At 41.6% G+C, this 27997-nt stretch overlaps 2 protein-coding genes across 3 annotated transcripts; one reads left to right on the top strand and one right to left on the bottom strand.

Annotated features, from left to right (window-relative positions):
- Nucleotides 1-1168: 1168 nt before the first annotated feature.
- ago1 (argonaute RISC component 1) lies at nucleotides 1169-17885 on the bottom strand. 2 transcript variants are annotated; one of them, XM_010787377.1, is made up of 19 exons: nucleotides 17784-17885; nucleotides 14334-14520; nucleotides 11767-11887; nucleotides 10584-10765; nucleotides 9843-9979; nucleotides 9481-9630; nucleotides 9190-9277; nucleotides 8856-9003; nucleotides 8616-8735; nucleotides 8344-8466; nucleotides 8030-8163; nucleotides 7460-7644; nucleotides 7168-7327; nucleotides 6865-6955; nucleotides 5147-5341; nucleotides 4840-4974; nucleotides 4658-4759; nucleotides 4324-4523; nucleotides 1169-3768 (listed from the first exon to the last, which is right to left on the bottom strand). In XM_010787377.1, exons 1-19 carry the CDS (start codon nucleotides 17806-17808, stop codon nucleotides 3660-3662), a joined length of 2592 nt encoding a protein of 863 aa, XP_010785679.1. In that variant the 5' UTR covers nucleotides 17809-17885; the 3' UTR covers nucleotides 1169-3659. The 2 variants fall into 2 exon arrangements, with proteins under 2 accessions (XP_010785679.1, XP_010785680.1); XM_010787378.1 differs by having other exon boundaries at nucleotides 9496-9630.
- A 1895-nt stretch (nucleotides 17886-19780) lies between these two features.
- On the top strand, nucleotides 19781-21213 carry dhdds (dehydrodolichyl diphosphate synthase). The gene is made up of 4 exons (XM_010787376.1): nucleotides 19781-19847; nucleotides 20222-20302; nucleotides 20857-20973; nucleotides 21067-21213. Exons 2-4 carry the CDS (start codon nucleotides 20240-20242, stop codon nucleotides 21211-21213), a joined length of 327 nt encoding a protein of 108 aa, XP_010785678.1. The 5' UTR covers nucleotides 19781-19847; nucleotides 20222-20239.
- The last annotated feature ends 6784 nt before the right edge of the window (nucleotides 21214-27997 follow it).

Genomic DNA, 27997 nt, shown 5'->3' with positions numbered 1-27997 from the left:
GACACCGACAGGAAGAGGTGGGCTCTGTCACCATACGTCAGAAGAATCAACTCCGCCTTCATCAAAAGTGAAACCCCAATTTTACATTAATATGGATACATTGTGTATAAAATATGCATTTCTTCAGAGGTGGAAGAAGAACTCAAATCTTGTACTTGAGTAAAAGTAGAACAAGTATTAGAGTGTACGAATACACTTTTACAAGAAAAAGTCCTGCAATCAAAATGTTAAAATACAAATAAAGAATCAAAATCAGAATATACTTAAAGTACCAAAAGTAAAAGTACTCGTTATACAATATGTTTTGATTGGAATTATTGTTGCATTAAAGTGATATCAAAGCTGGTAAAGGTGCAGCAATTGGTATTTACTTTGTATGCTGCAGGGTAGCTTGTGAATTTGCTCCCGGTTTACATAAAGTCCTATTTAAGTGTTGAATGATTATATTCATCATTATCATCATCATCATTTATAATCAATTCTGAAAAGTAACTCAAGGTATTCAATACATTTTTTGAAGTAAAAGTACATGATTTACTTCTGAATCGTAGTGGGGTAGAAGTAAAAGACTGTGAATGTGAATTATCGAATACATTTGTGTTAAGTGGAGCCAAACAGCTGAAATTGGTAATCATGTAAGTAATAATCTACATATCACAATGGAAACTCCCTAAAATGATTCATTTCATAACAGACAATTATTCTTGTATTACAGGGGATCTGACATGTATTATTTAAATATGCTAATGGTGAATTATAGTTATATGTTATGTTTAAATATTCAAAAGAGGCATTATATAATGCTAAGTTTAAGTACATTTATGAGAAATTCAAGATCAGAATTAGTAAACTAAACACCTTAAACATGTATATTGCAGGTTTTCTTTGCACTAGTCGGAATGAAAACTCATTGCATCAAAATAGCCCAAACTTTCAATTTTGAACAGTGCATGAGAAATATTTGTAATAACATTTTTGCTGAACAGAAGGTTTTGGGCTTCTGATGTGTAATGGAAAATGTATAAGTTACATTTTATCTTGATAATTCCTTTTTAAGAATAGATTCAACCAAAATCAGAGCAAACAATACTGTTTTTTCAGTTATAAAAAAATAAGCACAACAGGATAATAAAAAACAATTTATTTTTTCTTTAAAAAATAACCCGCCCCAACAGAGTTCATACTATCACATACAGAGCCAAAACAATATGCTTTCATGTCCTTTCATTCAAATATATTGGGAAGTGCTATGACAAGGACTGTTCTTGATCAGTGGCTTTAATATTGCTTAGTCGGACAGTGAGGCTGTGTGGAGAGGAGTGGACTCTCCGGTGTCCACATGATGCATTTCCAGGGTGACTGCCATTTCGCCTCCCCCCTTTGCAAGGTGCTTTGTTGCTTCAGTGACTGAAGAACTGCATCTGGTTTCAGTGGTAGTGGGAAATGCCCCAAGACTTATTTTTCTTTACTTTTGTCATCACAGGATGAAGGGTAAACACTTGCCCCAACTGTGAAAGGCTTGGCAACTGGTGAGCCAAAATACATAACGGGTTAATATTATATATTTCTATATACAAATCACCTTGGACACAACGAAAGATCAGTAAAACGGTGTACAAAGGCATTTTGATTTGACAAGTTAATAAACACGATTTAAGAATCTTCTGATCTCTTATCTTTTGATCCCTTTCACCTCAAAAGTTTTTTTACCATCAGACAAGATTTGAGGCGCTTTAACGGCAACTGACGTGGAATTTTGAGACCGTTTCCACAGTGCCCTCTTGAGGAAATATCTGACACTAGTCACATCATCATCATAATAATGACAAAGGAAAAAGTATTTATAACCGATACACTATCGATGCAAAAACTGACAGGCAGTGACGAGCGCAAGGCTCCTACCTCTAAGTAAACCAAAATAAGGTGGCTCAGAATATCCAGTCGTAAAAAATAAGTACATGCATTGTTTTCATTAATCCAGAAAGTGACTATATGTAAAGGCAGGGAATATTTTGTAGTAGTAATGGCACACCCTGTTCAATGTAGCAATCCCCTATCTGTGCCGCCCATGCACACAGAGCACCAATGGGGATTGGCTAGCACAAGTAAGAGGATGCTGCGGGTATGTGATGTTTAAAAGTGAGGATACAAAGCAAGGATAGAATGTGATGATGGGAAGGGTGGAGAGGGATAGTTTGACTTAGAGGGGAATAAGGGGACAAGTGCATTTGAAGAGGTTGGTCTCTACATGCTAAAGAGACGGAGAGGGACGATATGTGTGTGCTTCTGCTTTTCAGGCTAAAAATTGTAAATGCCTGCAGAGGGAAGAGCTTTGGGGATATAAGTGTAAAGGAACACAAAGAAGTTTGCAGGTGGAAGATTAGAGCGCACCATCTCTACTGATACATGTTGGAATGTGCAGAATGATCGGAGCAAGTTCAATTGCTGAGAGTAAGTTCAGCTTTGCAGCACTTAAGTGATCACAGATTTATATTTTGCCTGCATTCAAATCTACTGAGTGTTGACCTTGCCTATTGCCGTAGTTACCTATTTGTTCTGAAAGCTATGCATATGTGGGTGTAAAACTTCAATCTAGTCTGCGGCAAGCCTCAGCACAGACAAGTCCCACCATTTTGGAGTAAAACAAATAATCTAAAAGTAAATGAAAAGTGCCTCAAATATCCTATAAGAGCTATGCATACAGAAAAAAAGGATTATCTTCCTGTTGAAGGGCCCCTTTTCCATTGGTTGGCATCACATTTGGCTGGTTAATAATGCTGGTTTAGGTGCATGGGGTGCAAGTATATTTGATACACTCTATGCAAATGGTCCCTCTATTGTTTTGCTAGGCTTACCTCTATAAGCTACATCTCTAAGGGACTCAACAACCAGCATAGAGAGTGCGGCAGGATTCTCTCCTGTATCTACGATATGCTACACCTGCTCTTTCTGTCTCTGCTAATATAAAGACCAGAGGGCAAGCCGCGAATTTACTAACAAACTCTTTTGTGCAGGACTGGTGGCACCTACATGCTAATGCTAAGTGCTATTGTACCATACCTCAGACTCCTCAAGGCATTTAAAAAAATAACATGATTCAAAAACATTAAAAACATGAATGTAGTTCATGACATGAAATGATACAAGTAAGTGTGCGTGCCCAGTACCACCCCCTCTGGAGGATCACTAAGGTGCGTGGACACTGGCATCCGGATAGGTCAAGAGGCAGCATCGAGGTGGCAGTTTTTTTTTTTTGTATTATTTTTTTCCTGCCTGTTTTCCTCCTATCCGTATTACATACTTACATACAAAAGGGGTGTGAATGTAGTGTACAATACAATTACATAATAATAATAATAATAATAACCATGTTTAAAAATTCAACATAAAAAAGAGCAATAGCCCTGGTAAAGTAAAAACAAAGAAATTACAATAATAATAATATGGATAACTGTTTGAGTGCATGAGGCTGTAGAGTCTGCCTGTGTTGTACAGGTGAACGCCTTGTGTTCTTCAGGAGAACGACTGGCAGGTCTGTGGCGTATGTGTGGTGGGCAGTCATTGGGAATAAGGGATGGGGATGAGGTGATGGTTGGCCATGTGCCAACTCAGGTAGAAATGAAGTGAGGGGGGTCGATGGTGGTGAGAGTAGGTGTAGCTCAGGCGAAGTACATGGTCCTCAGGGTGTCGTGGTGAATCTGAACAGCTTTAGCCAGCGCCTGGGGGTCCCGACCGTTACTCTGCCCGGACACATGGCTGCCCTCTCCACTGCAAAGATGATGGGGGAAAAGTTGCAGAACAATGATCAGTTTAACTATATGTAATTATTATCGAAATAAAGTCTCTAACTCGGGGTCCAAATCCCACGTTGGGTTAGAGAAGTCTATGATAGCGCATTGGGGAGAGAAATGCAGCATATTGTGTCCAACTACATCCTGTCCAACTACATCCTGTCCAACTACATCCTGTCTCATTTAAATGTAAGAAAAAAACTAGAACTATTATGATGAAACAATAAAAAATACGCCATTATATAATTTTAGGCAGGTCAAACTGAATTAAATGATGGTATGCCAATATGATAAAAAAATATATAAGGACACATCATTATTAATTTCCTACCCTAATTTTAAGTCTAATGTAATTTACGTTTAACATATTTATGATAAAAAAGTAATTGAGCTTTAAATATTTCCCTTTTCCCAAAGACAGAATACAAAACAAAACATATTTTGCTACTGAGAACTTTGGGAAACAAAACATTTCCTCACAAACAATGAGCTTTTGCAAAACCATGCGTCCATATTGCATCACCACACTCACCTGTCATGTTCTTTGTCCACCAGATGGTAGCGGGCACGGAAGGCCACAAGACGAGCGTAGTAGGCTGGCGCAGGGATGGAGACGGAGCGGGTACAGCGCACGTACGTGTGGCACAACTGGTACGTTAGAATCTGCAACTCGTCAGCCGTGAAGCGATTGTCGTCCCATAAGACGTAGTAATGAGACGGCCGGCTGGTACCCTGGAAACAGAGAGAGGGAAAAAATGTGATGAAACATCTGTTGAACAACAAAAACAACCAAATGTGACGTTAAGAGGTTACTTACAGCAATGACAGACATATAACATATAACATGGTTGTCCTGTTCTCATTACCTGTATGCCTGCATGGCTGCACAGGTAGAAGTCAAACTCAAAGGGATGAGTGATGCTGGTGTCCACTGTCGTCCCAGCAGGAATATTTCCACTCTTCCCAATCTATTAAAAGAAAAAAACAATAAGATCATTATTAAATATTTAGACAAGTATGCAAGTCTTTTTTAAACTTAAAAGCTCACCCTTTCAGACTTGTCGGCACAGAAGAGGCGTGTGTGGTGGCGTTTCTGCACAACAATGTAGGTGATGCCTGGCTGATAGTCTTTCTCCAACTTAATGCACGCATCTCTGATGGCCAGCAACTCGTAGTGGAGAATCTGCACACCAGAACAAAGACGTTGTTTATTAGCAGTCAAGCTGATATACTAACATGCTAAAATGCACTTTTCCAGCAGAAGTATGCCAGCATAAGCTTAAGTAATACAAAATAAGGCATATTGAGTCCATACATACTATATCAGTATCTCAACAACCATGACTTCTTATTACCTGTGGCAACTGTCCCTCGGGAACTCCGTCTCTGTAGAAAATGATCCTGGTGGGCTTGAACCGAGTCGACTTGTAGAACTGAATTAACAGTTCACGCACCATGTAAGACAAATCCTCAATGATCTCCTGCCTGGGCCTCTGGACTCGCACTGTGGCACAGTATCTGCTGGGATGAGCGTCCATACTGCCTACCACCTGGAAGAGAGGGAGGGAGGAAGTGACAGGTGAGGTGAGCAGGGCACTGTCATTGGATTCCTGCTGGTAACACATTATGAGGAGCTTTGCAGAAAGGCATCCATCATATGTTGGATGGAGAGACAAAAGAAAAATCATGTTAGTCGACTACATCTAAATCCCCTGTTAGCAGTTATTTGTGTAAATGTTTATATATGTATGCTTCTCTAGAAATTGTGGGAGGACCACACCCAATTGTTTTCTTACTTCATACTCTTCCTCTGCACTGTCTACAACCACACTTTGCTCCTCAGTCAGGAGGAACAGACAGATCCACTTTTCTCTCCCATCCTCTGCATTTGTGACTACAACATTTGTCATAACTGCTAGGCAACAACACAGCCAACCAGAGTTGAGCTGAGGTCAAGGGCGGAACGAGGAATGACGTCATTTCCTTTCTGAACGTGAGTCAGTGATGAGCCATTTGGTTCCCTTAATCCCTCACTAACTTCCCTCTTACTAATTTATTTTCTTTGTTCAGCCCCATTTGTATTGCATACTTGTCTAAATGAACACTCAGATTGACCGCAGACTTCAGTTTCTTATGGGAACTTCTACATTTATTCATTCAAAATTGCATGGTTGAGAGTTATGTATTGCCTCAAGAGTAAACAATACTTATTAAATCAGTGAATTAGTGGTGCAACTAATGATGGTTTTGACAAAAATGCCAAAATAAATTAAAAACGGCACTCCCAAGTTACAAAGTCAAGTGATTAATTAATCTCATGTATCTGACAGTCAATAAACATATGAGTATTTCCCTGTTTGTGCAGTCATTTGGGTGAAGTTGATAATAAACACTCAGATGAGAAATAATTATAATGTTTGTTTTTTAAAGTTTTTTGATTAGCTTCTCAATATTAAGGGTGTTTTAGCTATTAAACATACTATTTATGGCTGTGGGACTTTTCTTTTACTAGCATAACTGTGCACAGTGTCACATACTGCCACTGTAACCAGGCAACCACAACCATGGGTGTTAGCCTTTCTATGACATCTTGTGGACATTTGCATTTTTTACATGACCTTGTTTTTTCCCTTTCGAGTGCGCCTGCCGACTGAGCATCTGGACTGCCATCAGCGAAGCCACATGACGCTGTGCTACGCACTAACAATCCAATTTCACTTTATATAACTATATTCTTAAAAATAGATAGACTTTTTTATAGCTTTCTCATTCATCAGATATAGCTTTGATTCAACCCTCTGTATATTGTAGCCGAAACACGGCTTTGACAAAAACAAACAGCAGCAGGGGACAGAGCCTGCCTCACTATCATGCATATCAATTTGGTTAAATGTAATAATTAAGTGTCTGAATAACGTCATATTGAGAAATGCTGTCAAATCTTACTCAATAGCTCAACCTGCATGCCCTGGTTTAACTGACCCGCAGTATTTGCACATTTCCTTTATTTTTTCCTGAGGTTATGTTCAGGGTCAACTAGTGTTGTTTAATGAAGGTTTTATTTCAGACTCACAGCAGTAATGGAGGGCTTCTTGCCATCTCCAGCAGGGGGGTGTGTGACGTCTGCTCCCAGGAAGATAACCGGCTGCTGAAACACTGCTGACCTGAGACAGCACATCAAGGAGGAGATGCAAATTAGACTTGCTCATAAAGGCAGTAGGGGGAGTTATATTATCATAACAGGCTGAACAACTTAGATGAGTCAAAACAATGTCATCCAGCTAACTTTGTGTGCTATAATTTCTTTAAAACTTGGAATTGGAGACCTAATACACAATACAAAACTTGGCTTGTAAGTGCCCAGATAGCAGCTTACCGTTGATGAGGCACCAGGATGTTGTTGATGCCTCCCAGCTTCACGTTGATCTTGAGGCAGAGGTTGGAGAGGGTCTGAGGTGATGTCTTCACCACGTTCTTCACCTGGACGCACTGCGTGGCCATGCCCAGGAGGGTGTCCCCAACGCGCTTTACCTCCGCTAAAAGGGGACAGTTTGGAAATGGGAACAGACTGAGGATGCATTTTCTCTAGTTCAGCATTCAAGCAATATTTCTTGATGTATTTTAATGATGCCAGACAAAGTGTATATCCAAGAAAAAAAACTGCCTACCATAGACAGGAGTCTTTCCGGGCAGAATGACGATGATGAGCTGCAGTCCAGAGTATGTGTTCTTCAGGTGTCTGAACATGGGCTCCACGCTGTCCGCTCCCTGGGCGTATTTACAGAAACATGGCTGACCCTGGATGGGCATCCCAGCATCCTTAGAGATTTTACGCAGCTGGTCTGTGAAGTTTCTGAAAGGAAATCAGATCAGTTTAGATACAATTCAGCATTTAAAATTGTTAGTTTTTCACTAAAAAAGTGGCAAGTGTCTTAACTGGAGTGTAATAAATAATGTGTTTCTTAACTAAATGTAAGGAAAAGTCATCCCTAACTTATTTTGGCAAGACAAAATCATGACATATATATTTTGTAGGACATTATAAACAGGAATGTTATTTACTATATTATACATGAATTATTCATGGTATTTCAGGCTCAATAGGGGGTGGTGGATTTATATTTGTTCTCTTCCTAACAGCTAAAATAAAAGAGGATCATGTGACTTGAGAAGAGGTGTAGGGGGAAATTATATAATTCCTTCCAAAAAATGTATTCCCACTGTTGGTTAGTACTTACTTAAGCACCTCTTCTCTGCACTGTTTCTGGGGGGCAAAGCAGGCAATCGCCCACACTTTGATCTCAATGCCGTTATAAAACTGCTTCCCCCTCATGTCCCACACGCCCTGGTTTGGAGTTGCGATGGCACGATTCTGTGGAAGAGAGGGGACAGGGGGAGAGAAAGTTTAAAACAAATGAGAACCGCAAAGTTATGTATACAACTCTGTGCGAGAAAAGCAACTTAAGTCTTCCTGACTTACGACTTAAAGACTCTTTTGGCGTAACTCAAAAACTGATTACATTTTTGCAATAATAATTGAATTGGGTCTTACCCGTCCTCCATACTGCAGGATAGGGGCAGGTAGCACCCTGCCTGTCACCTCAGCCATTTCATCTTTCACTTTGATCCCAAACTCCTGGATGTAGGGGTCCAGGTTGAAGTTAGCATTCTTCATCTGTGAAGAGAAAAACACCATCCATCAGATCCCACAATCTCTGAGTATAAACTTTAAATCACAGTCATACATTCTCATGCGTCGTTGTTGTTGTTGTTGTTGTTGTTGTTGTTGTTGCTGCTGTCCCACCAGTTGTCTCTACAACTCACCAGCCTGCTGATCTCCTCCTGTCTGTCGGGCGCAGAGCGAGCCGTGGCTTTGATCATCGTGGAGGTCTGATTATCTGTCAGCTTCTTGATGCATCGTTGACCTGCTACAATGTTACACACCTGGAACCAGAAAACAAGATTCATTAGGGTGAAAACATTCTTTATTCACATGCACTAATCCTGAATGCATCAAGTCAGAATACAAACATATATCACATAACTCTTTCAGATCTTTCTCACCTCCAGAGGCAGGTAGGTGTGCTTCTGCTCCTGCCCCACCTGTAGACAGGGTAGGTGGGGGTATTTTAGCTGCAGGTTGTACTTCTGCTTGAAGTACTGGGCCACTGTACATTCTACTGTCTGCCCACTTTCTAGCTGGAGGGGAAACCTGGATAAAGAAACAACAAACGTGAACTACTGTATGATCTGTATTAAGAAATTGCCTTTTCTGTTATGCTGCAAATAATTTTAAATACACCATCACTTCCCTGCTTCTAAATTGCTGATTCATCCAGGTGTTAAGTTATTACAATAATAACAGATCAGAATCCTATTATATGGTCTGTGTACTTACGTTTGGTGGCTGGCAGGTCGTCGGGTGACATTGCATACACGATATTTTCTCTTCATTTGTCCACAGTGTGTCACCTCCACCTTTAGGCCTGTTAATGGCAACAATAAGTGATAAACAAAATAATTAACACAAACAAATACAAGAGGAAACGAAATTACAAGAAAAGTAACCAAAAGGAGCAACGCATCACACCTGATGTGAGAAACAAAATCTTGCAACAGAAGCAATAATGTGTACATTTATTTTTGTGTGAAAGGTTTATCATGGAGTGTTGGAATGCACTTTACACACCGGCCAGTGGCCCACCTTTAATCTCCTTGGTGAAGCGAACTCTTTGGGAGTCAGTGAGAGTCTTAGGCTGCTCGTCGATATTGCGGATATCCAAGACTTCACACATGAACTCAATAACAGGCTGGGCTTTGTAGAAAGCCGTGGCGGACACTAGAGGGAGACAGAGAACAGCAAAGAGTCCATACAGGTCAGAGAAGGACAACTTAACAAAGAGGTCTATGTAAGTTCACAAATGTAATAAGGCATTACATCCCAATTTAAGGCCTTTATTAGAGCCACATTTTTTTTCCAGTCATGCAATTTCAGTAAAAAACACGAGATCACTGACTGACTTCACACACTCGGTCCCTTCAGTGACTCACCATCAATGTTAAGCATCATCTTCCACATGGCGGGGCGCACAGACTGGTGGAAACCAAACCAGACTTCCCTCCCCCCACCCAGTGGGTGGTAGTATCCTTCAGGTGGGGAGAAAAATGAACGGCCCACTGGAGTGTACCTAATTAGAGGAGCAGGAAAAAAAGACATGACTTCATTCAAAAGCATGACCTCAGCATGACTTCATGTTCACAAATGTTGTGGTCTCGTGTAGGGGGCGTTGCAGAATAATTTTGCACCTAAAATGACTTGAAAGCACTCTTGGGGTGGGGGGGGGAAACAAGAACAACTGCATAGAAAAACACCGATATAAGAGTAATGAGGAACTGCACTGGTTTTGTCTGAAACAGGTTAAAACATGGGAAGACATTATTACTGAACTGATACTTTCCACAACGGTCTGTGACTTTAAGACTTTCTTTTTGACCATTTTCAGGGCGAGTCATCATGATATCAGTATTGCCTTGATTAGTATTGTTAGGTGGACACATTCAAATAGGTCTCAGCTAACAACTTTTGTTAAGTGACTCTGACCCCTGAAGGTTTAATGTCTAATGCATATAAATGGAACAACACAGTAAACCTTACCAGACTGCACAGTCATTTTGTCGACTTGGAAAAAACACACCTTATCAATCTGAATATAACTCAATTTGTCTTCACCAGGAGAGTTGCAGTATGTCTGTATTTTTGAGACAAAGAGGGAAAGGGTTGTTATAGTCTACCTCATAGAGGCCAGGTGGCGCATGGCCACGTCCAGGGCTTGAACCGAGTCGAGGGGGACCTGCAGCCGACCGCTGACCAGAGTCTCCTGCAGCAGGCGCCATGACACTTTGGCCAGAAAACGGATGGACACCTTGAAGATTCGGTCTTTGCCCTCACCTGGGATAGTTACCTCAAATTCCACCTGGAGAAATAGAGGAAAGAAAGGACAGATACAGAGAGGAGAGGTAAAGAACAAGGCTGCAGGAGACGGAAAACTATTCCCAGAAATTGATTGAAGATGGACGATGCGAGAGAAGCAAATTACCAGGCTGTGTAGTATCATGTGAACTTCAGTTGAACAGGATTCATTACTCAAAAATGTACTCATCGCTGTATAAATTCTTATACCGTATGTGACTATATGCATTACCACATGTGTCTGATCCTTTTATATATAGTCTATATGGTCTGAAGCCCTAAATAAATAGTTTGATGTAAACTAATGTGCTTTCTCTCTAAGTGTTAGAGGAGAAAATCAATACCACTCTCAATGGGGAATATGAAACCACAACCAGCCTCCTAATAGATTAGCTTAGCATAAAGACAGGAAACTGAGGGAAAACTGCAAGCCAAACTGTCAGAAAGAAACAAAATCTGCCAACAAGCACATCTGAAGCTCACTTATAACCACTCATATTGTGTTGCTTGAATCTGTACAAAAATATAAACTTCACAAATTGCAATTTTTGAGTTGGAGTATTTAATCCCCTATTTATTATGTATGCTAAGCTAAGTTAACTGGCTGTGGCAAGACAGTTACAAAAGGGGTTTTGATCTTCTTATCTAACTCGCAGCAAGAAAGCGAATAGAATAAGCGCTTTTACTTTAAGACTAGAAATAACTGAAAGCAGAACGCTTTGTACTCAAAAACATATGGAGACAAACATTCTCCAACCTGACAGTAACAGTTTTTCATAAAAGAGTGGGCGTCTGTTTTTGTTATGAACACTGGGATAGACATATGTGCTCTGCAGGAGATAAATAGCGCTTTTTGTTCAATCATTTTCACTAAACCCTTCCTCCCCTAGAGATATAGTTTTACTCAAGCTCGAAAAAGGCTTAAGATCGACGTTATTGATCTCTGAGGAGACATGAGTGTGAGGGAATGGCATGATGTGAAGCAAGACCAGTGTAAACCTTTACCTTCTCACTCCCAATAGGAAGTGCTAGCACTGTGTAGATGTTCTTCTTGCCGTCATACACCGGCTTCCTGTCGCCAAAGAGCTGGGGCTTGAAGTGTTGCACCATGTATTCCACCACCTCTCTATAGGAAGACAAACACACAAAAAAGAATGAGATTAACAAGAACTGCTGTGCCTAGTGAAACCATCGCCATTGTGATCGTGGTAAGGGGGGGGGTGCAGCTCTCCAGAAGATAGATTATTGATCATGCAAGATGCAGCTGTTGGGTGCAATATCTCATGGTCACAGGGGTAGATGCAAGGACAAAAAGAGTTAGGTTGTGGGCGTGGGGCCACCTTTCAGTGCACGGTGCCTTGGCCTTCATATCGAGTGTGGGGGATTGGTCTAAGAAGAAGAGGTCAAAGGGCTTGACCTTTGGATGCCTTTTGGGAACCTTTGTCTTGTACCCCAAATCCAAAAAAGACATGAGAAGGTAATTTCAGGTTTTCTGAGCAACTACTCTATCAGAAATAGAAGTTTACTGATTTGTTCATTTGTTATTGTTGACACACTTGGATGAACAAAGCTCTCCTAGAGTGCTCTCTTGTCTTTTGCTGAGATCTTAAATGCAATGATTTGCATGTTCAATCAGAAAATAATAACTCTATATGCAACTAACAATAAGAATGATTTGGTTTTGAGGAAACATGCAAAAGTCAGAGTCAGATACCATTTTTGTTTAGGAAATTATAATAATAGTCGCATTTTTCTAGATAGAAAGACAGATTTTACACTGGCTCCAACTGATTATTGATGAATCACCAATGGGCAAAGGCTCTTACTCAGCCACACAGGGACAATATATAGTATATAAGTATAGTATACTATAGTGTATAGTAAGTCGTTATATTTTAAACGCACACTTTATCTTTAATTTTATCAGCACCACGTCACTATTATTTATTTATATGTACAATTTTAGCAAGTTTTTATATTGCCCTGTTCCTGTAAGCCAGTACAACAATATTTCGTTTAATAGTACACTCTGTGTCTTGTTGAAATGACAATAAAGTATGTCTAAGTCTAAGTCTAATAAACTCAAGAGTTCCCGGACAAGGCTAGTGACAAGACACTGGCCATCTCAGTATGATACAACACGTTTGGGCTTTAGCAGAGAAGGCTGAGTAAAACAGAACATAGCATTGATGCCTTCATAGAAGAGAAAATTCACCTAAATCAAACATAACAAAAACATATGTATTGTGTTGTTTCCATTTATCCTCAAAGGCAGACCAAGCAAGTCTTATTTAGAGAGACATGTACTCTGGAGAGCTTTGACAAATGTCAGCATGGCATTCCCGCTCTGAACAAATGTGTAATTTATGTTTATGAACTGTTTGTTGCTTGGATGAAAGTAATAAATGTGGCAAAGCATAACCATAACAGCACTTATATATATATTTGTTACAGCTGGAATAAAGATGGAGGGGGCCAGTAAAAACTATATAGGGATTATTAGTTTCACTGTAAAAATGAAAGCTTGCAAGCATTTACCAAGTAACTTAGCAACCCATGCTAATGTGGCTCTGTGCATTGAATAGAATACAAATAAGCTTTTCTTTTGCAATAAAACCTGCTCCAATCTGAATTATTTTGCCTATTTCACTCTAGCCTTTTATGACAAATGTATCAAACCACTAACAACATCTTTATGCTACCTAATCATATCGTTAGAAACCTTTTAATCTGCATCAGACAGCAAACAATTAAGCTACCTAATAATAGGGCTCCTGTAAGCACAAAGTATAGGCAACAGTCAAGGTGAAAGGGTCAGTCAAGATTCACTTTGACGCCACCATCTGTCAGTGACTGCGGCCAAACTACCACTGGAGAAGCTTCCTACTGCCCAACGCGCTGTGAAACATCCTTTTTGCCTGATTCTGCACAGATGTATTGACTTTTATTACCTTTCTTTTGCTCTTTAAGTTGATGAGTATTTATACAAGTAGGATTTTAACACAGGCTTTACAGTCAGTTTAAAGCAAGAAGAATGAAGCTGCTAATTTATGTAATTTAAATATCCCTAAATATGCACTTTAATTTCAATCAAATATTAATTTTCCTAAATTACGGAGCTGCGTGCTACAAACACTACTCATGGTGAAGAAAACCAATCCATGCAAGGCAGACTTGTGGAGCTCTGCATTAGTTTGCATTCTTTTCCCACACAAATAAATAGTAATCAACCTGAAAAATACATAAGTTAGTTGTTACAAAGAATGACATTTAAATCCAGGGGCGCATTGTTCATTTTGAAAGTAGCTGTTGTTGCTGCCTTCTGCAAGATCGTCAACACAGTGATTACAAGTGACTGCTTTCTTTCATCATTAAATCCAATTTTCTTTCATTATCCAATTTCAAGCTGTTCCACACAGCAGACATTTCAGCTGCTTGTTGACTTTTTTAAATGTTTAAAAATGCTAATAAACATGACAGCCGACTATTACTGATCGTGCAGATTGATGTGGGACATCATAGACAAGAATAACTATTGAAGGTGTAGCCACCGTCTTCACATCTCCTTTTACCTGTTGACTCTCCGCGGGCACTTGTCGGGCTTAATGTCCACCTCATAGTGAAAGACGTCCATCTTTGGGATCTCCACCTCGAAGTAGTTGGCCAGCAGCTTGATGGGCTTGCCCACGGTGCCAAAGCCAGGCCGGCGGGGGGCATGGAACACCTGCTGCAGGGGTGGGGGGAAGGCCCCCATGGGCACTGGACAGGAAAGAGATAGAGAGCCATCCACAAGGAAGGGTGAGGTTCAGATCAAAGAGGGTAAGAATGAGCGCAAAGCAACAGCAGGAAAAGAAGAATAATTTAATGTAGAGGAATGGCAAATGGCCAAAGCAGGCATTCAAAACAAATAGAGTGGTTAAGTGAGGAGGTGGCAGAGGAAGTGGTTGTGAGAGGGCAATAAGGGTGAGAAATGTGGCAGGGAAGGAAGCGTAGGCAAGGGCAAAAAAGAGGACATGATGTTGAGGTGGACACAGGAGAGAGTGGCAGGAACAGGAAGGCAGGAAGAAGGAGAGGGAAAGATAATGACAGAGATAAACAATGAGAATGAAACAGTTAAGATTTAACATGTATATATGGGACAGGGGGAAAGGAGAGAGGTATGTTATGTAAGAAGTAAGATAAAAGTTGATTGAGGAGAGTATTAAAAAAAGGCATAAGGAATAGGAGGAGGATTAACCAGATTAGATCAGATGAGGATGGACAATGATGAGAAGGGGGAGGATGGTAGAAATATAAATTATGGCGGGAGAAAAAAGGGAAATAAATTAGACTATTTTTGTAATAGTGTAGCAAAGTAGCAAAGCAGGATTTGGATGATTTTACACATTGATCTTTATTCTTCAGGTTTGTTGTGAACACATCCCAGCTGTAGGGAACATACAATATTTTTACACTTTTCAAAATACCTGACAAACCTTTTTTTAACTTTCAGTGGTTTGTAGCAGCTAACAACCTTTATCTCGTTGAAGGGTTTTTCAGCAGCCATACTAGCATGGTCACTCTCAATCTTAAAAACAAGGGGGTCCTAGACTGGGTGCAGAGTGTGAGGTTAGCTGTGACTCCTGCCTGAAAGGGGCCCAGGGCCTTAACCTTGGGGTCCCCAGAGAACAGCCCTTCTCCACCACAACAAAGACCCCAGCTGCCCTGCTCCTCCATAACACACACACACACACAAATTCAGGGGTGTACGACAGAGGGAGCGCCCTTGCTACGGTGATCACCCACCCTCACACACACAAACGCAGGGGGCCCCCTCTACATTCTCAGCCTCACCATGGAGACACCTCGGCAACACAGCATTGTCATGGATATCAGGGGACCTGTGTGTGTGTGTGTGTGTGTGTGTGTGTGTGTGTGTGTGTGTGTGTGTGTGTGTGTGTGTGTGTGTGTGTGTGTGCCGCTGTGGTCATGCTGAAGAGACCTTGGCCCGGCCCCTTTTGGTCCTGCACTGTTCCCAAATCAGTCCGAGGCGCCTGTGTATCCCAGACTGGAAAAGTCCCATTTTAAAAAGCTACGAGGGAAATCCTTGGGTCAAATAAACCCATCAATGATATGCTGACTAAGCTTTTCAAATCTGACAGGAAGGTTAACATTAGCCATAAAACACAGCAAGATGCTCTGCTTAGTGTGTGAGTCTGTGTGTAGTATCAAATGTACAAGACATCTGACAAACACCCAGACACTGGACATGTGTTGACCACACATACTCTTTGGGTAAGAGGGCATTTGTGTGTGTGAATCTGAGCATCGTGAGTTGTGATTGTTGCGCGTCGCACACACACAATGACACACACTTTGCTCTCGTGCCAGTGAAGGCAGATGGTGAGAAGCGGAGCCAGCGCTTTCACATATCCCAAGACAATAGCACTCTTTCCCGGGCGCTAAGACTCAAAGCAGACTTTGGTGCTGCATCACAACAGGAAAACACTCACTAACTTTCTTCACAGTGACGTAACAAGCAATAAGCCCACGTCACATGGGAAATGACTACTTTTATAGTCGTAACTTAGGGAACATGTAGTTTTTGTGCACATTATTTTGGTTTATAATGGTAAATGTGCATGTTTTAAAGATCCTTTGGTGAAATCAGCATACAACAAACTGTAAGCTCATTTTAAAACATAGATAATAAACATTAACATGTTTACAATTAAAGGATCAGTATGTAGCTTTTAAATATTTCAGTCTAGACTTGTATGGCTTTAGCAGTTTGAAAGTGTGATATACTTGTCTGTCTAAATACAAGTATACAAGTACACGCTGACATTCAAAAATAATATTACAATGACATTAAAATCTCCAAACTGGACACAGTAGCTGATTATTACCAGGACACCCCTACCCTTGTCACAAGATCCCAACAGACCAAGCACATAAACAAAAGGGAACAGACAATTATGCATCAATTGTTTTGGCCAAACCATTTGGCTCTCTTCATAATTGGCTGTTGACCATCAGCTCAATCTCCGAAAATAGCAACTGAATAATCACACTTCACACAAAAGCAGACTTTGAGATGAGGGGCCCCGGGGGACCCTTCCCCCATCCTAAAATATAAAAACTTTTCAAGTGAACTTAAGGGTCAGCATTTGATTTGACAATGTAATTTCTATCTCTGGATAAATGTACAAATGGAAAAGATATGTTGTGCTCAGATAACTCTCAATATAAAAACCTTCCCATTAATTAGTAAAATCCAGGGTTCGAGGTTTTCCACAATAGGAGGACTTTATACCTTGGCATATACTACCTACTTTATGTTTTAATTGGCTGCCTCCATACCTCAGTGTCATACAAGAAACCTGCTAAATAAAGATCATCACTGGCACTGATAAGCACTAGCTGTAAATCTAAAGCATGCAATGCAGAGTGAAACCCTCACATACAACTGCAATACACTGCACATGCTTCTGTTATACTAAAAACAGATCATGTCAACTCCATAGGCAGATATCACAATTTAGGATTCTTTTTGGTGCATGATAAATAAATAATGCATTTTTCTCTGCAGATCTTAGGCCTGTGTCTCTAATGTGCGAATGTAATGCATATGTGTTAAACAGTCTTAAGACAAGCTAAGCTAAGCTGTCAGTGAAGGGGAGGCTGGGTGCAGCCAGATGCTGCTGCTGATGTGCTGCTGCTGGAAGGCGGGCTTCACCTCATCCCTCCTCACCCCGATTCCCACGACCTCCATGGCCCCATGCATGGCTGAGGATACTGTCAGCGCTCCAAAATGCATGTCTGTAGCTTAAAATCTGGCTAAAAATATCCTTCTCCACACAGTGGTGTGCATGCAGTCTGCAGGAGAGCCACCTCTATCTCACACTTTCTCAACAGACTGGGTTGTCTCCTTCTACATCACCCTGATGCTAAGGCCAGGCTACGGTTTTCCTAAATGCAGTCTCCAGACATAATTCTAGCGCCAGGATTGATACTATGTTAAAGTGAAAAGATGAACCTACCATCGCCAGACGGTCCCGGCTCCATCCCATTCACTTAGCAGCGCGGGTACAAGCTAGTTTGTCCGGGGGTGCTGTGGCCAAACCACCGGCCCCTTCAGGGTGGAAGCGTCTCAGACTTCCAGCCCCCTCCTCTCGGCGTGTAGTCTCTTCCCCTCTCGGTGTACCCCCGCCCCCCTGCCACTACCAGAACCCCCCAGACCCACAGAGGAGTTGAGGCTACCGGGAATAGCTGGCTCGTCTGCCCTGTGACCCTGCAGGTAGATACGGTAGAACCGGAGGGCGATACCGTGTGACTGATGCCCGCTCTTCTCCCTCCACAGTGCGCTCCCTCCCGGCGCTGTGATGAGTCCGACAGTCCGCGTCTCTGAGGTCTCTGGTCCGTCTGTTGTGCTCCTGCTCACCGTTCAAGCAGGATTCTTCAGCAGAACAAAAAAAGGCCAGCCCCTCACCCCCCCAAAAAATCTGAAACTTCTTCTTTGCCATTAGAAAGTGCTAAAGGAACTGTTGATGAACTTGCTGTCACACCCCAGAGGTTAAAGGAGAAACTACACTGCAGATATGAAAATGTATGGACCTGGACAAGTGTTTCAAGAGATGTCCTTTGAAAGTTTTCACCAAATGTATGTGCAAAACATACACTTGCGAGGTTTAGAATTCGTGTGTATTTATTACTACAAAAATCAGTATTTTATTCCTGTACAGTATTTACATTCAATGTTTTGCTAATCTTAGTCTATGTTATATTATAGTTTACCTGCACATTGGTGACTTTCAACATTGTCTTGCCCTATTTTATTTCTGTTTGTTTCTACTTGCCCTATTTTTTTATTGGTTATGTCTTTATTTATATTGCATTGTGGAAGAAGCCTGGGACTTAAGATTTTCCTTGCAATAACTGCACTGTTGCTACCATGCATTGGACATATGTGAATTGATAATATCAATGAACTTTCATGCGCTAGAAAAAATGTGAGATTTCTTTGTGATCAAAGCTTCTTTTTAAGCACAAGTAACCTGGGCATTAAAAAAGATGCTCATGTATGTCTAACCCTTTGTCCCCTAAAGCCTAAACCACAGACAGGGGCGCCGTAAGGGGGTGTTAGGAAGATTTTAAGGGCCCGTGACTGACAGGGGCCCAAACTATTTTTGAACATAAAGAAAAAAATCTTTAAGTAAACAATGTGATATCTTTTCATGGGGCCCAAAATCCCTGGCTGCGCCCCTGACCACAGACATTACGTGTGTGTAAGCATCTGAACATCCAAGAGGTTACAATGTTCTTTCATGTGCTAGAAAAAGAAACCATCTGTCATTTGTTTTTTCACTTTTTATAAGCCTGTACTAGAACTTTTTTTTAAGTGGATCTTCAGTATTAGGCCTATTTAAGATGAAAATGTGGCCAAAGTTATTTTAGGATCAGGACATTTCTAAATATTTTGAACGTAATGTGGAGGAAAAACATACTTTTCTCTGTACAGTTAGTTGTATTTTTTGGGGAAATTCAACATTCTTAAGAAGAGTTGGGTCAACGTCAAAACAAAGTTTAGGCAAAATATCAATAACTGCATCAACGTGGCACCACAGTAAGAAACCATAAGAATGAGAAGCCAATTAAAACTAATAATATGTTTTTTCTTAACATTAATTAATTTGTTTAGAGTCAGTGTTAAAACAAAATGTCCTTGTGTCTAAAAATACATTATCAAACCAAGAAGCATCCATAAAAAAACTGTATGCATAATGCAATGATATAATACATAATTATAGAAGACTCACAGGACCATTTATATTTATTGTGAGTACTTTTGATACTTACTGTATTACAAATTTACATTTCTTGTAATGTGTATAAAGATACTTCTACTTTATTTTTTTATAGTGCGTTATTTTAGCTTTTATAATGATATCAGTTTATATCGAAATATCAGTGCACAGAACGGACGTTGACTTTATCCACATAATTTGAAAATCTACCAACGTCTGGCCGGAAGTCGTAAGCACGCGCCTACGTCACTTTACTCCAATGCGGAAGTGGTCGTCATCGCTAAAGCAGTGAGTTGGAAGGTCTGTGAGATGTGATGAAATGATTGTGATTTTGCAAATAACACAGAGTATGGTTCAATAGTTTCAATGACCGAAGCCGTTTCTGTTAAAAGTATGTTTTTTTCGGCACGACGTGTAACTCAGTATTTGGTTTTAGTCTCACAACCGTTAAGTTCAGTGCACGTCTCGTGTGTGGGGCTGGCAGTTAACGGACAAATCAATCACTGACTGCATGAAACAAATACATATTTCTTTAAAATGACACATAATAAGACATTCAGATTCCGACATTCCGTATGAACAGTAATTGTACACATTTGTCTGTTTATTTTAGCTTGGGTTTTATGGTTGACATTCAAAAACCTCTCTAAAAATTGAATCGACTGTTTTTTTAGACCGTTTAAAGCCCGAAAATGTCGTGGATAAGGGAAGGTGAATTAAACCTGATTGAAAAGATATCTGCCAACATCCTGAAGGTAAGCCTAGATATTTATAATCTTTGTTGTCAATCTTATCGAAACTATCATTTTAGTAGTGCCTGAATTACGTATTAGGTACAAATCTCATCTCCGTCTTCAATATGTACGATTTAAAAACAATAACGTTCTTCTTAGTGGTAGTTGTGCTCCTTTTAAAAAAAGATCTTCTTAAATTAAAACAAACAAGGAGATTATCTATAGTATAGTGTTTTCTGAATTGTTATCATTCTGCAGACATGATCTTCTTTTTGAAATAAGATCCTTACAAAAGTATTTCAGGATTCTGGAAAAGCATCTATAGCAGTGTTAGTTCAGTTCAGTTTCTTCCCAAGTCAATCTCAAGTTATGCCCTTTTCAATAATATGGAGGTTTAGCTCTGTGACTCGAATTAAATGTTAATGATGAATCAGTTGTCAGAGAAATGTTCCTCATTAAGAAGCTGAAACCAAACTATATTCGACATGTTATCACAGTTGTTGCTAAATATTTGTCTGTTTATTTAATCTCTGTACAACTGTGTCAGTATAACACAAATCTCTGTTGACTCCCAGGCTGGACCCATGCCTAAACATGTTGCCTTCATCATGGATGGTAACCGCCGCTTTGCACGTAAGAAACAAATGGAGCGCCAAGAAGGACACATGCAGGGCTTCAACAAGCTGGCAGAGGTGAGATTTCTTTGTGATTAAAGCTTGCCTTTTCAACCACATGTTACCTGGGCATTAAATAAGATGCTCATCTATGTGTCCCCTAAACCACAGACATTACGTTGGTGTAAGAATCTGAACATCCAAGAGGTTACAGTGTACGCCTTCAGCATTGAGAACTTCAAGCGCAGTCAAAACGAGGTGGATGAGCTCATGGTGCTGGCCAAGCAGAAATTTGAAAAGCTGTTGGAGGAACGGTGAGTTTCAAGTTAAGGATTAAAAAAAGCTTTTTTACCCAGCTGTTGTTTGAGGGACAAGTCACATTTTATACGTCACATGATTCCCAGCTTCCTTAAAATAAAGTTGGAGCAAACCAAATGAAGTTATGTCAGTGTAGTTAAAGTAATTTAAATGTCTTTAAAGATTAAAATGCACATATCTCGGTATAAGTCTTTACAAAATGACGTGGGATTCAGATGGAAATTTAAGAGGCAACATTTAACAATATTGATTCAAAAACACTTGGTCAATCCTTTTGAATCAGCATAGTTCATAGTTGCATTCAAACACATCCACACTGAGGAACTAATGTATAGTTTTGCTGCACCTACATAGAGCAACAGTTGAATACAATAACATATAAACACCTACCACTGCATTGTCCATTGGGTAATATATACTGCTGACTAATGCCAGACAAGGAGGAAGAAAATCTGACTTATAAATAGGACTGCACAGTATTAGTTATTTCCAATGCTTTTTTGGCTGATGCTGACTTCCCTACAATACACAAGAATATCTACTTGATTTAACCTCTAATTCTCAAGCTAAGAAATGTATTTAAACAATTGAAATACCACAGTCAAAGTGTAGGTGTGTCAATCCGCAGTTCCACAAATGACCACTAGATGCTGACATGTGATCCTTCTTCTTTTTTTTTTTGGAATGCCAGGCTTTTCCCTAGTTTTTATCTAAATCTTTTTGTTATCCAATCTTGCTTTTTGTCTATATAGATCACTTATGGTTGAGTGTGCAAAAGTTTTCCAAAAAACATAGTGGTGCCAGAAAATGAAGATCACCAATTGAAATATTTTCAAATCTCAGTTTCATCAGAGGGTTGGCTTGTAGTGGAGCCTATATTAGACCAGACCCGGCGCCAGAACGAATCTAAAGGGAGGGCATATGATTTTCATGGGAGGACACACAAAACCGTCACGTGCTGCGGGCCTGCGGCACAATATATATCAAACAGCTAGGCCAACAGCATTGCGTAAAGACACACACTTATCGCAAATACATACACAAATAAAGGGCAACATAGAAACCACTTTTGAAACATAGTTTGCGTGGCAACACAAACACTGGTAAATCACGAGCAAGGCACACACTGGGTAAGGATGGCAGCTTCCTCATCGTTGCTCTCGGAGAGAAATAGTAGAGACGGAGACGATGAACTGTTTAGCCCTCCTTGGGCATGGTTTATTTCTATGCACTGCAGGCGCATCCTTTCGCTCAGCCGAGCCTATACTTGTCAACCCTCCCGATTTTCGCGGGAGACTCCCGATTTCATTGCCCTCTCCCGGTTTCCTCCCGGGGTCATATTTCTCCCGATTTCTGACAAAATCAGAAAGCTCACGACTGTTTCCACTCGGACTTTAATACAGCTACACCATTGTTTGGTTTCCATGGTAACACGTCTCCTTAGTAGCGCGCGCAACTGAAAGTCTGACAGGGTGAGGCAGATAGTCACAGAAAACAGAACAAGAATCGACAACTACTCTACTCTCTGCTCACTCCTTTCCTGCCCACACATATGCTCCATCAAGGATGGTGCTACAGGCTGCACTTAGAACTACAATAAGCATGTTAATGTTAATCTAACATCTCCGGCGATAAACTAGCACCCCGCCCCCCCCATTTTGCATTTTGAAATGCTCCCTATTTCTGAGGTCTCAAGGTTGGCAAGTATGAGCCGAGCTAACTTAGAACATTATTTTGTCCAACTCTGCATCTTTGTGCAGCGTATACTCAAACAGCGATAGGAAGAGCCCACTGCCTGACTCGGACATGCTGTGGAGTGAATCGTGGTCACCTCTGAGAGGGAGTTGGTTGACAGCTAAAAAAGCTATAATATCAACGACAGCTGACACGTAATAACGGTTCCGTGCCAGCTCATCTGTGTCCACCAAAGTACTCATTTCCTTATTTGTTTCCTCGCGTATCTGTCTCTCTCCACAAACTCTCACATGAAATGTGTTTTTTGATGCGGCATACCTTAGCAGTCCTTTATCAGTCTTTAATGCGTAATCTCCCTGGAAAACGATCCAGTTTCACCTGGTTGGGTTTATTAACCCCAAGATCACCTGGGGCTGTTGGTCTTTGAGCGGTTGCTGGCCCAAAAGTAGCCTACCTGTTGATGTGCTGTCTGTATTGGAGTGTAGTGGCAATTTCTTATGTTACCTTATATGGTAAAACCAAATGCTTCCGAAAGCATTGTCTAACACTACTGTACCATTTCTTCATATTTGCTGTTTCATCTGTTTACTGAGGGTTATTATTCTCAAGTGCTTCAAGGCCACAGAGCTGATTTGGCAGACTATGTTGAAACTACTCCTCTTCACACAAAGTTTGAACTTCCATATTCTGATAACCATTATACTTTATACAGCTCAAGGACACAGGTGTCTAATAACAATATGAGACATCCGTGTGAAAGCAGATTTCTGAGGCGTTCCGCCGTGCTACACAAAACCGATTGACTTCATGAGATCAAACGAACTCAAAAGGCCTTCAATGCTCGGTGAGATGTACAATTTCTAATTGTTTAAAAGTAAAACGTAATTAACCTCCATGACATTTATTAGGCGGGCTGCTCAAAAGTAGGATATTTGGTATATCCGTCGTAAAAGGTTTTACGATCAGTTTTTGTGTGATTTGTACTGAGGAACAAATATCACATCACCGACGGGTGAAAAATAGTGTTTTGGTAACACGGGGTGTTTTGGTAACACTTAAAGACTTTCTCCATGGGGACAAAGCAGAGTAGGGGGGCAGGCCAACCTCCTGAGGGCCCGATTGTAGATGTCATGCGAGCAAAATATCTTTGGGATCTGTCACTGCGTCTCTACCGCAGTTATTCGGATGTTTGATCCTGTGTACCCAATTCGTGACCCGAATGGCAGTTAAAGGTCTGGGTACTTAACAGATGTGAAGGTACTATCCGGGTTTAGTAAAGTACATGATGGGGCTCCCGTATTGCACTCCAGTCACATCTATAAATGTCTAAACGGAAAACGTTTTCACGTCCGGAGTCCTCACGATGCTCCGAGACCGACGAACACCGGACCCCCCTTCTCCACCGTACCCTCGCCAGGCTTGTCTCCTGTCGTCTTAGACTTTCTTTGTCTCTTTGGTGGGCTAATCACGGGTGTCCCAACACTCTCCGCCTGGGTAGTTGGTGTGTTCTTACTCCAGTCCCAAACAGTCCCATCGTATAAAATTAGTCCAGACCCTCATGTATTGTTATTCTTCAGCCGTTGTGTTAGCACAAGCAGTGGCAGAAGACCCTCCTCGCGTATTCTCTACGACCCAAGTCTCCACCATGTCGCAAACTGGAAGTTCGTAATCCGTACAGATTGTCCGGTACACACTATGGATTCTACTGCACGTCGTCTCTCCACACTACAAGAGACAAGTGTCTCCTTACTCTCTTTGTCGAACACCTTGGTTGTCACAGTTTCCACGTATTGATATTACCAGTGTCACTCCTCAACTCTCGAAAAAGTCGACGGTCGTTGACGTGTCTCTGTAAAACCGTCCCGGTCGTCGATGTCCCAGACGAACCTCCTCTTTATCCGCCATTGTCCCGGAGACAAAAGGGGGTACTAGACTTCCTCCTTGACTCCAGTATGTGGGTAGCGGCAAGTAGGTGGACCGGACACATTTTCCGAACCGATCCCTAGTCCATCTGGATCGCAGACCGACTACCTCTCGGTCGAAGTACAATTACTTTCGAAGCAGCGCGAAGGTCGTAGGTACATTCCCCGCTAGGACGTCCAAAAACTTTGGCCACTGTACGCACTCACCATGCCTCACCGCAAGACTCGCCTCTTATCAATCCTACTCGTACTGGACGTCACTACTTGTGCATATGGGTTTTTACTGTAGTAGACAGCGAATCACCTGTCCAAAACCGTCCTCGTCGCGTGTACTACCGTTATGCAATAGACTTTCGCAAAAAGGAGAGGACTTTACTACACCTGGTCCTTACATTGACAGCAAAACGGTGTATACTTCAAATCTGTTTGACGGAACACCGGGAGTGACGCTCCACAACATTGTTCCCTCCTACCATAGTCGAAGGTGTGACAAGACGACACCCACGCGTTTCAGTACTCCAGAATTCGTAGTACATACCTCTCGGCCACGGGAAACCTTTGAACATCTCCTCCGGATTTGAACATGGTGTTACCGAACCAACATGTGTCACCCTCTTAAGCGTCATCGGAACTGTGGTTTGCAACACTTACACTACCGAATGGGAGTTGAGTTTACGTTTGGTTTTAAACTGAGAGAACACATGTCCCTGTGACTTTTTACTAACACCTCCCTCCAGATGTTATCAACTTTTTACGACGGTGCCGACCTTGCAACCCTTTCTTAGTCTATTCCTAAAAACCTTTGCTTCGCCACGCGCAACGTACGAGTGTTTGAAAGTAAATGTCGAGGATTTAGGACGTGTTTAGTAGGTAAGCAGTCCCCCAAAACAGTGCCTAGAAAAATTGGCCTTTTGTCGGCTCACGCCCCCTGACCCTCTTAGTAATGTACGTCGTTACTGGGAACAAGATTCGTTCTCTCTTACGGTAGTTACCCCGGAAGGGTGCAAAAATTACCCATGACCCAACCAACCTGCCCATGCAATCTAAACCTCACTAGGATGTTTGTCCCAAGCCGTCTCGCCTAAATTTGGATGAAAGTATAAATACTCGACGGGTCCTCACACCCCTCCGTGTAGACTTTCACGCCGCCTTCGAGTCCTTTATACTCTTAATGTGCATTTCCGCCCCTTTTCAACCGTAATGGTTACACGCGTCTTGCCGATGGCAAGCACGTTTAAAAGTAAAATTATGCAGTACACTGTATCTCATGTACTGTATAAGACACACACATCCAGGGTTAATCACCGACTGAGGGTTTGCAAAATTGCTCACCTGGGTTTAGGGAGGTAGTAGTCACCCCCGGGGAACGAATCACTTTACACGCCCTGGCGGGGAACCCTAAACTATGTCGAAACACAACACACCCAACACTCACACTGTCTATCGCGACGCGTCCCTCGAGGTTATGTAACAAAAGTTCGTATACAAATAGTAAATGTGTAAGGTTGTCTTTTGACAAGTAGTATCATAAACGTACATAGTAGTCTTTGCGAGCGCACGTTACATTTACTCTTCGGAGGTACTTATGTCGGCATCACCTCTGTGTGCGACCTTCCGCGGTTGCGTTGTCAAAGACTCTTAGTCCTTTACACCGTTCGGTAACTATGGTGTGTGTTGTTAAGAAGCAGTTTACTCTCAAAAACTTGGTTGCACCCCCTCTACCAAGCAGACTGGAAAAATCTGGATTAAACATCTTTATTCCAGTTTCCGGTTCTCGGCCTCCTAGTCTAGAGACGGGCATTTACAAATATCCCGTCTGTCTACTGTCTTCCTTTTGACACAAAACCTGACTACACCCTTTTACCACCGACAGTAGTGGCAATAGAAGTGACCTGACCATGACTTTTGAAAGAGGAAATATCAATTGTGGATCGGTGAATGTGGAAACGAAGGATAACTCCACCTATTTATGAATGATTAAATTTTAAACCGTTTAGACGGTAAAAATAGTGCTCCACATACCGGGGACTCAGTCTTGGTCTTTTCATTTAGCTCACGGGTATTAACAGCCTCACACTCACAACCTTTAAAGAAATTTACTCCGAGCAAGTATTAAATGTATACACGATGTCACCACATCCACGTGGTGAGATAGATAGAGTTATCGAACCGTACCTACACACACACTAGTGAAGGGACAAAGCCTACGACGTCCGACTTAAAGGCAGAGCGAGCTAACCGGTGGAAGGAGGGGGTAGACCACATCCAGTCAGACTAACACTACCGGAGGCAGGAACGAACAGGGGGAGACGGAGGCGACGGTCACCAAGACACCCGTCAGGGCCTAGGTTCAAGTTGTGAACGGTGTGATCTTTGTAGAAAAGCACAAACTTCCAGAACGAAGAGCAGGAGACGCGGAGCCCTTTTGGAGGAAACGGAGAGGGAGAGCAAATAACACTCGCCGGTCGTAAGACACGCCGAACGGACACGGGGACACTCAGGCAACTCCTTCGTAATGACTCCCACACAGAGGGTTTGCGGACGGAACCAGGGCAATCCTGTAGCCAACAAATGGAGCGACAAACACGCCTTATGAAATCCACGAGCCCGACGTCGACACGCAGACTACCCAGCACATCTAGAACCTCAACTGACCCTCAAGCCTGACTGACGGAGTACCGACCGCACGGAGCTGTCACCTTGAGGAGACAACCTCACACCCAGGTCGGCCCTAACGGTCCCAACATGCGGCCCCTCCAACCCTACCCCCTCCTTCTGCTTAGGTCTCAGCTCCTCTCCCAGGAAAGTCATGGACGTTACTCTGCCTATGTCTCTTCACCCACAGACCACCTTACCTAACACACTAAACCTGGTTTACGATAAAAGGAAGAAAAGAAGTGTAAGTAGTAGTTGAATATAAAAGAAATAACGGCTCCGGTTGACGGAGGAAAGTGCCGTAAGACGAAGTAGGAGGGTCATAAAATTTTGTGAAAGACACTGAAAAGATAGAAAAGATTATGAGAAATGAAATAAAATGAGAAAGAAAAAGTAAAGGTAGAAGTAGTGTGAACAATTAAACAGAAATCGCAGAAAACTAAAAAATTAAATGAGTTTCGTCGGGAAACCTTTAAGGCTTGTAAAGGCAGTTAATAAATAAATCTGTCTGA

This window comes from Notothenia coriiceps, unplaced genomic scaffold, assembly GCF_000735185.1.
Source record: "Notothenia coriiceps isolate Sejong01 unplaced genomic scaffold, NC01 NC01_scaffold00030283, whole genome shotgun sequence".
NCBI classification, from domain to species: Eukaryota; Metazoa; Chordata; class Actinopteri; order Perciformes; family Nototheniidae; genus Notothenia; species Notothenia coriiceps.
Note: the sequence above shows the minus strand (reverse complement) of the source record. Positions and strands in the feature narration are given on the sequence as shown.

What these genes read in the sequence shown, in the direction of transcription:
- dhdds (XM_010787376.1), top strand. Translation starts at nt 20,240, where the DNA reads ATGTCGTGGATAAGGGAAGGTGAATTAAACCTGATTGAAAAGATATCT. An exon ending in TATCTGCCAACATCCTGAAG is followed by an intron (nt 20,303 to 20,856) that starts GTAAGCCTAGAT and finishes GTTGACTCCCAG; the next exon opens with GCTGGACCCATGCCTAAACA. An exon ending in GCTTCAACAAGCTGGCAGAG is followed by an intron (nt 20,974 to 21,066) that starts GTGAGATTTCTT and finishes CCTAAACCACAG; the next exon opens with ACATTACGTTGGTGTAAGAA.
- ago1 (XM_010787377.1), bottom strand. Translation starts at nt 17,808, where the DNA reads ATGGAGCCGGGACCGTCTGGCGATG. An exon ending in AGAAGCCCTCCATTACTGCT is followed by an intron (nt 5,342 to 6,864) that starts GTGAGTCTGAAA and finishes CCTCTCTTCCAG; the next exon opens with GTGGTAGGCAGTATGGACGC. An exon ending in CCGAGGGACAGTTGCCACAG is followed by an intron (nt 4,975 to 5,146) that starts GTAATAAGAAGT and finishes TCTGGTGTGCAG; the next exon opens with ATTCTCCACTACGAGTTGCT.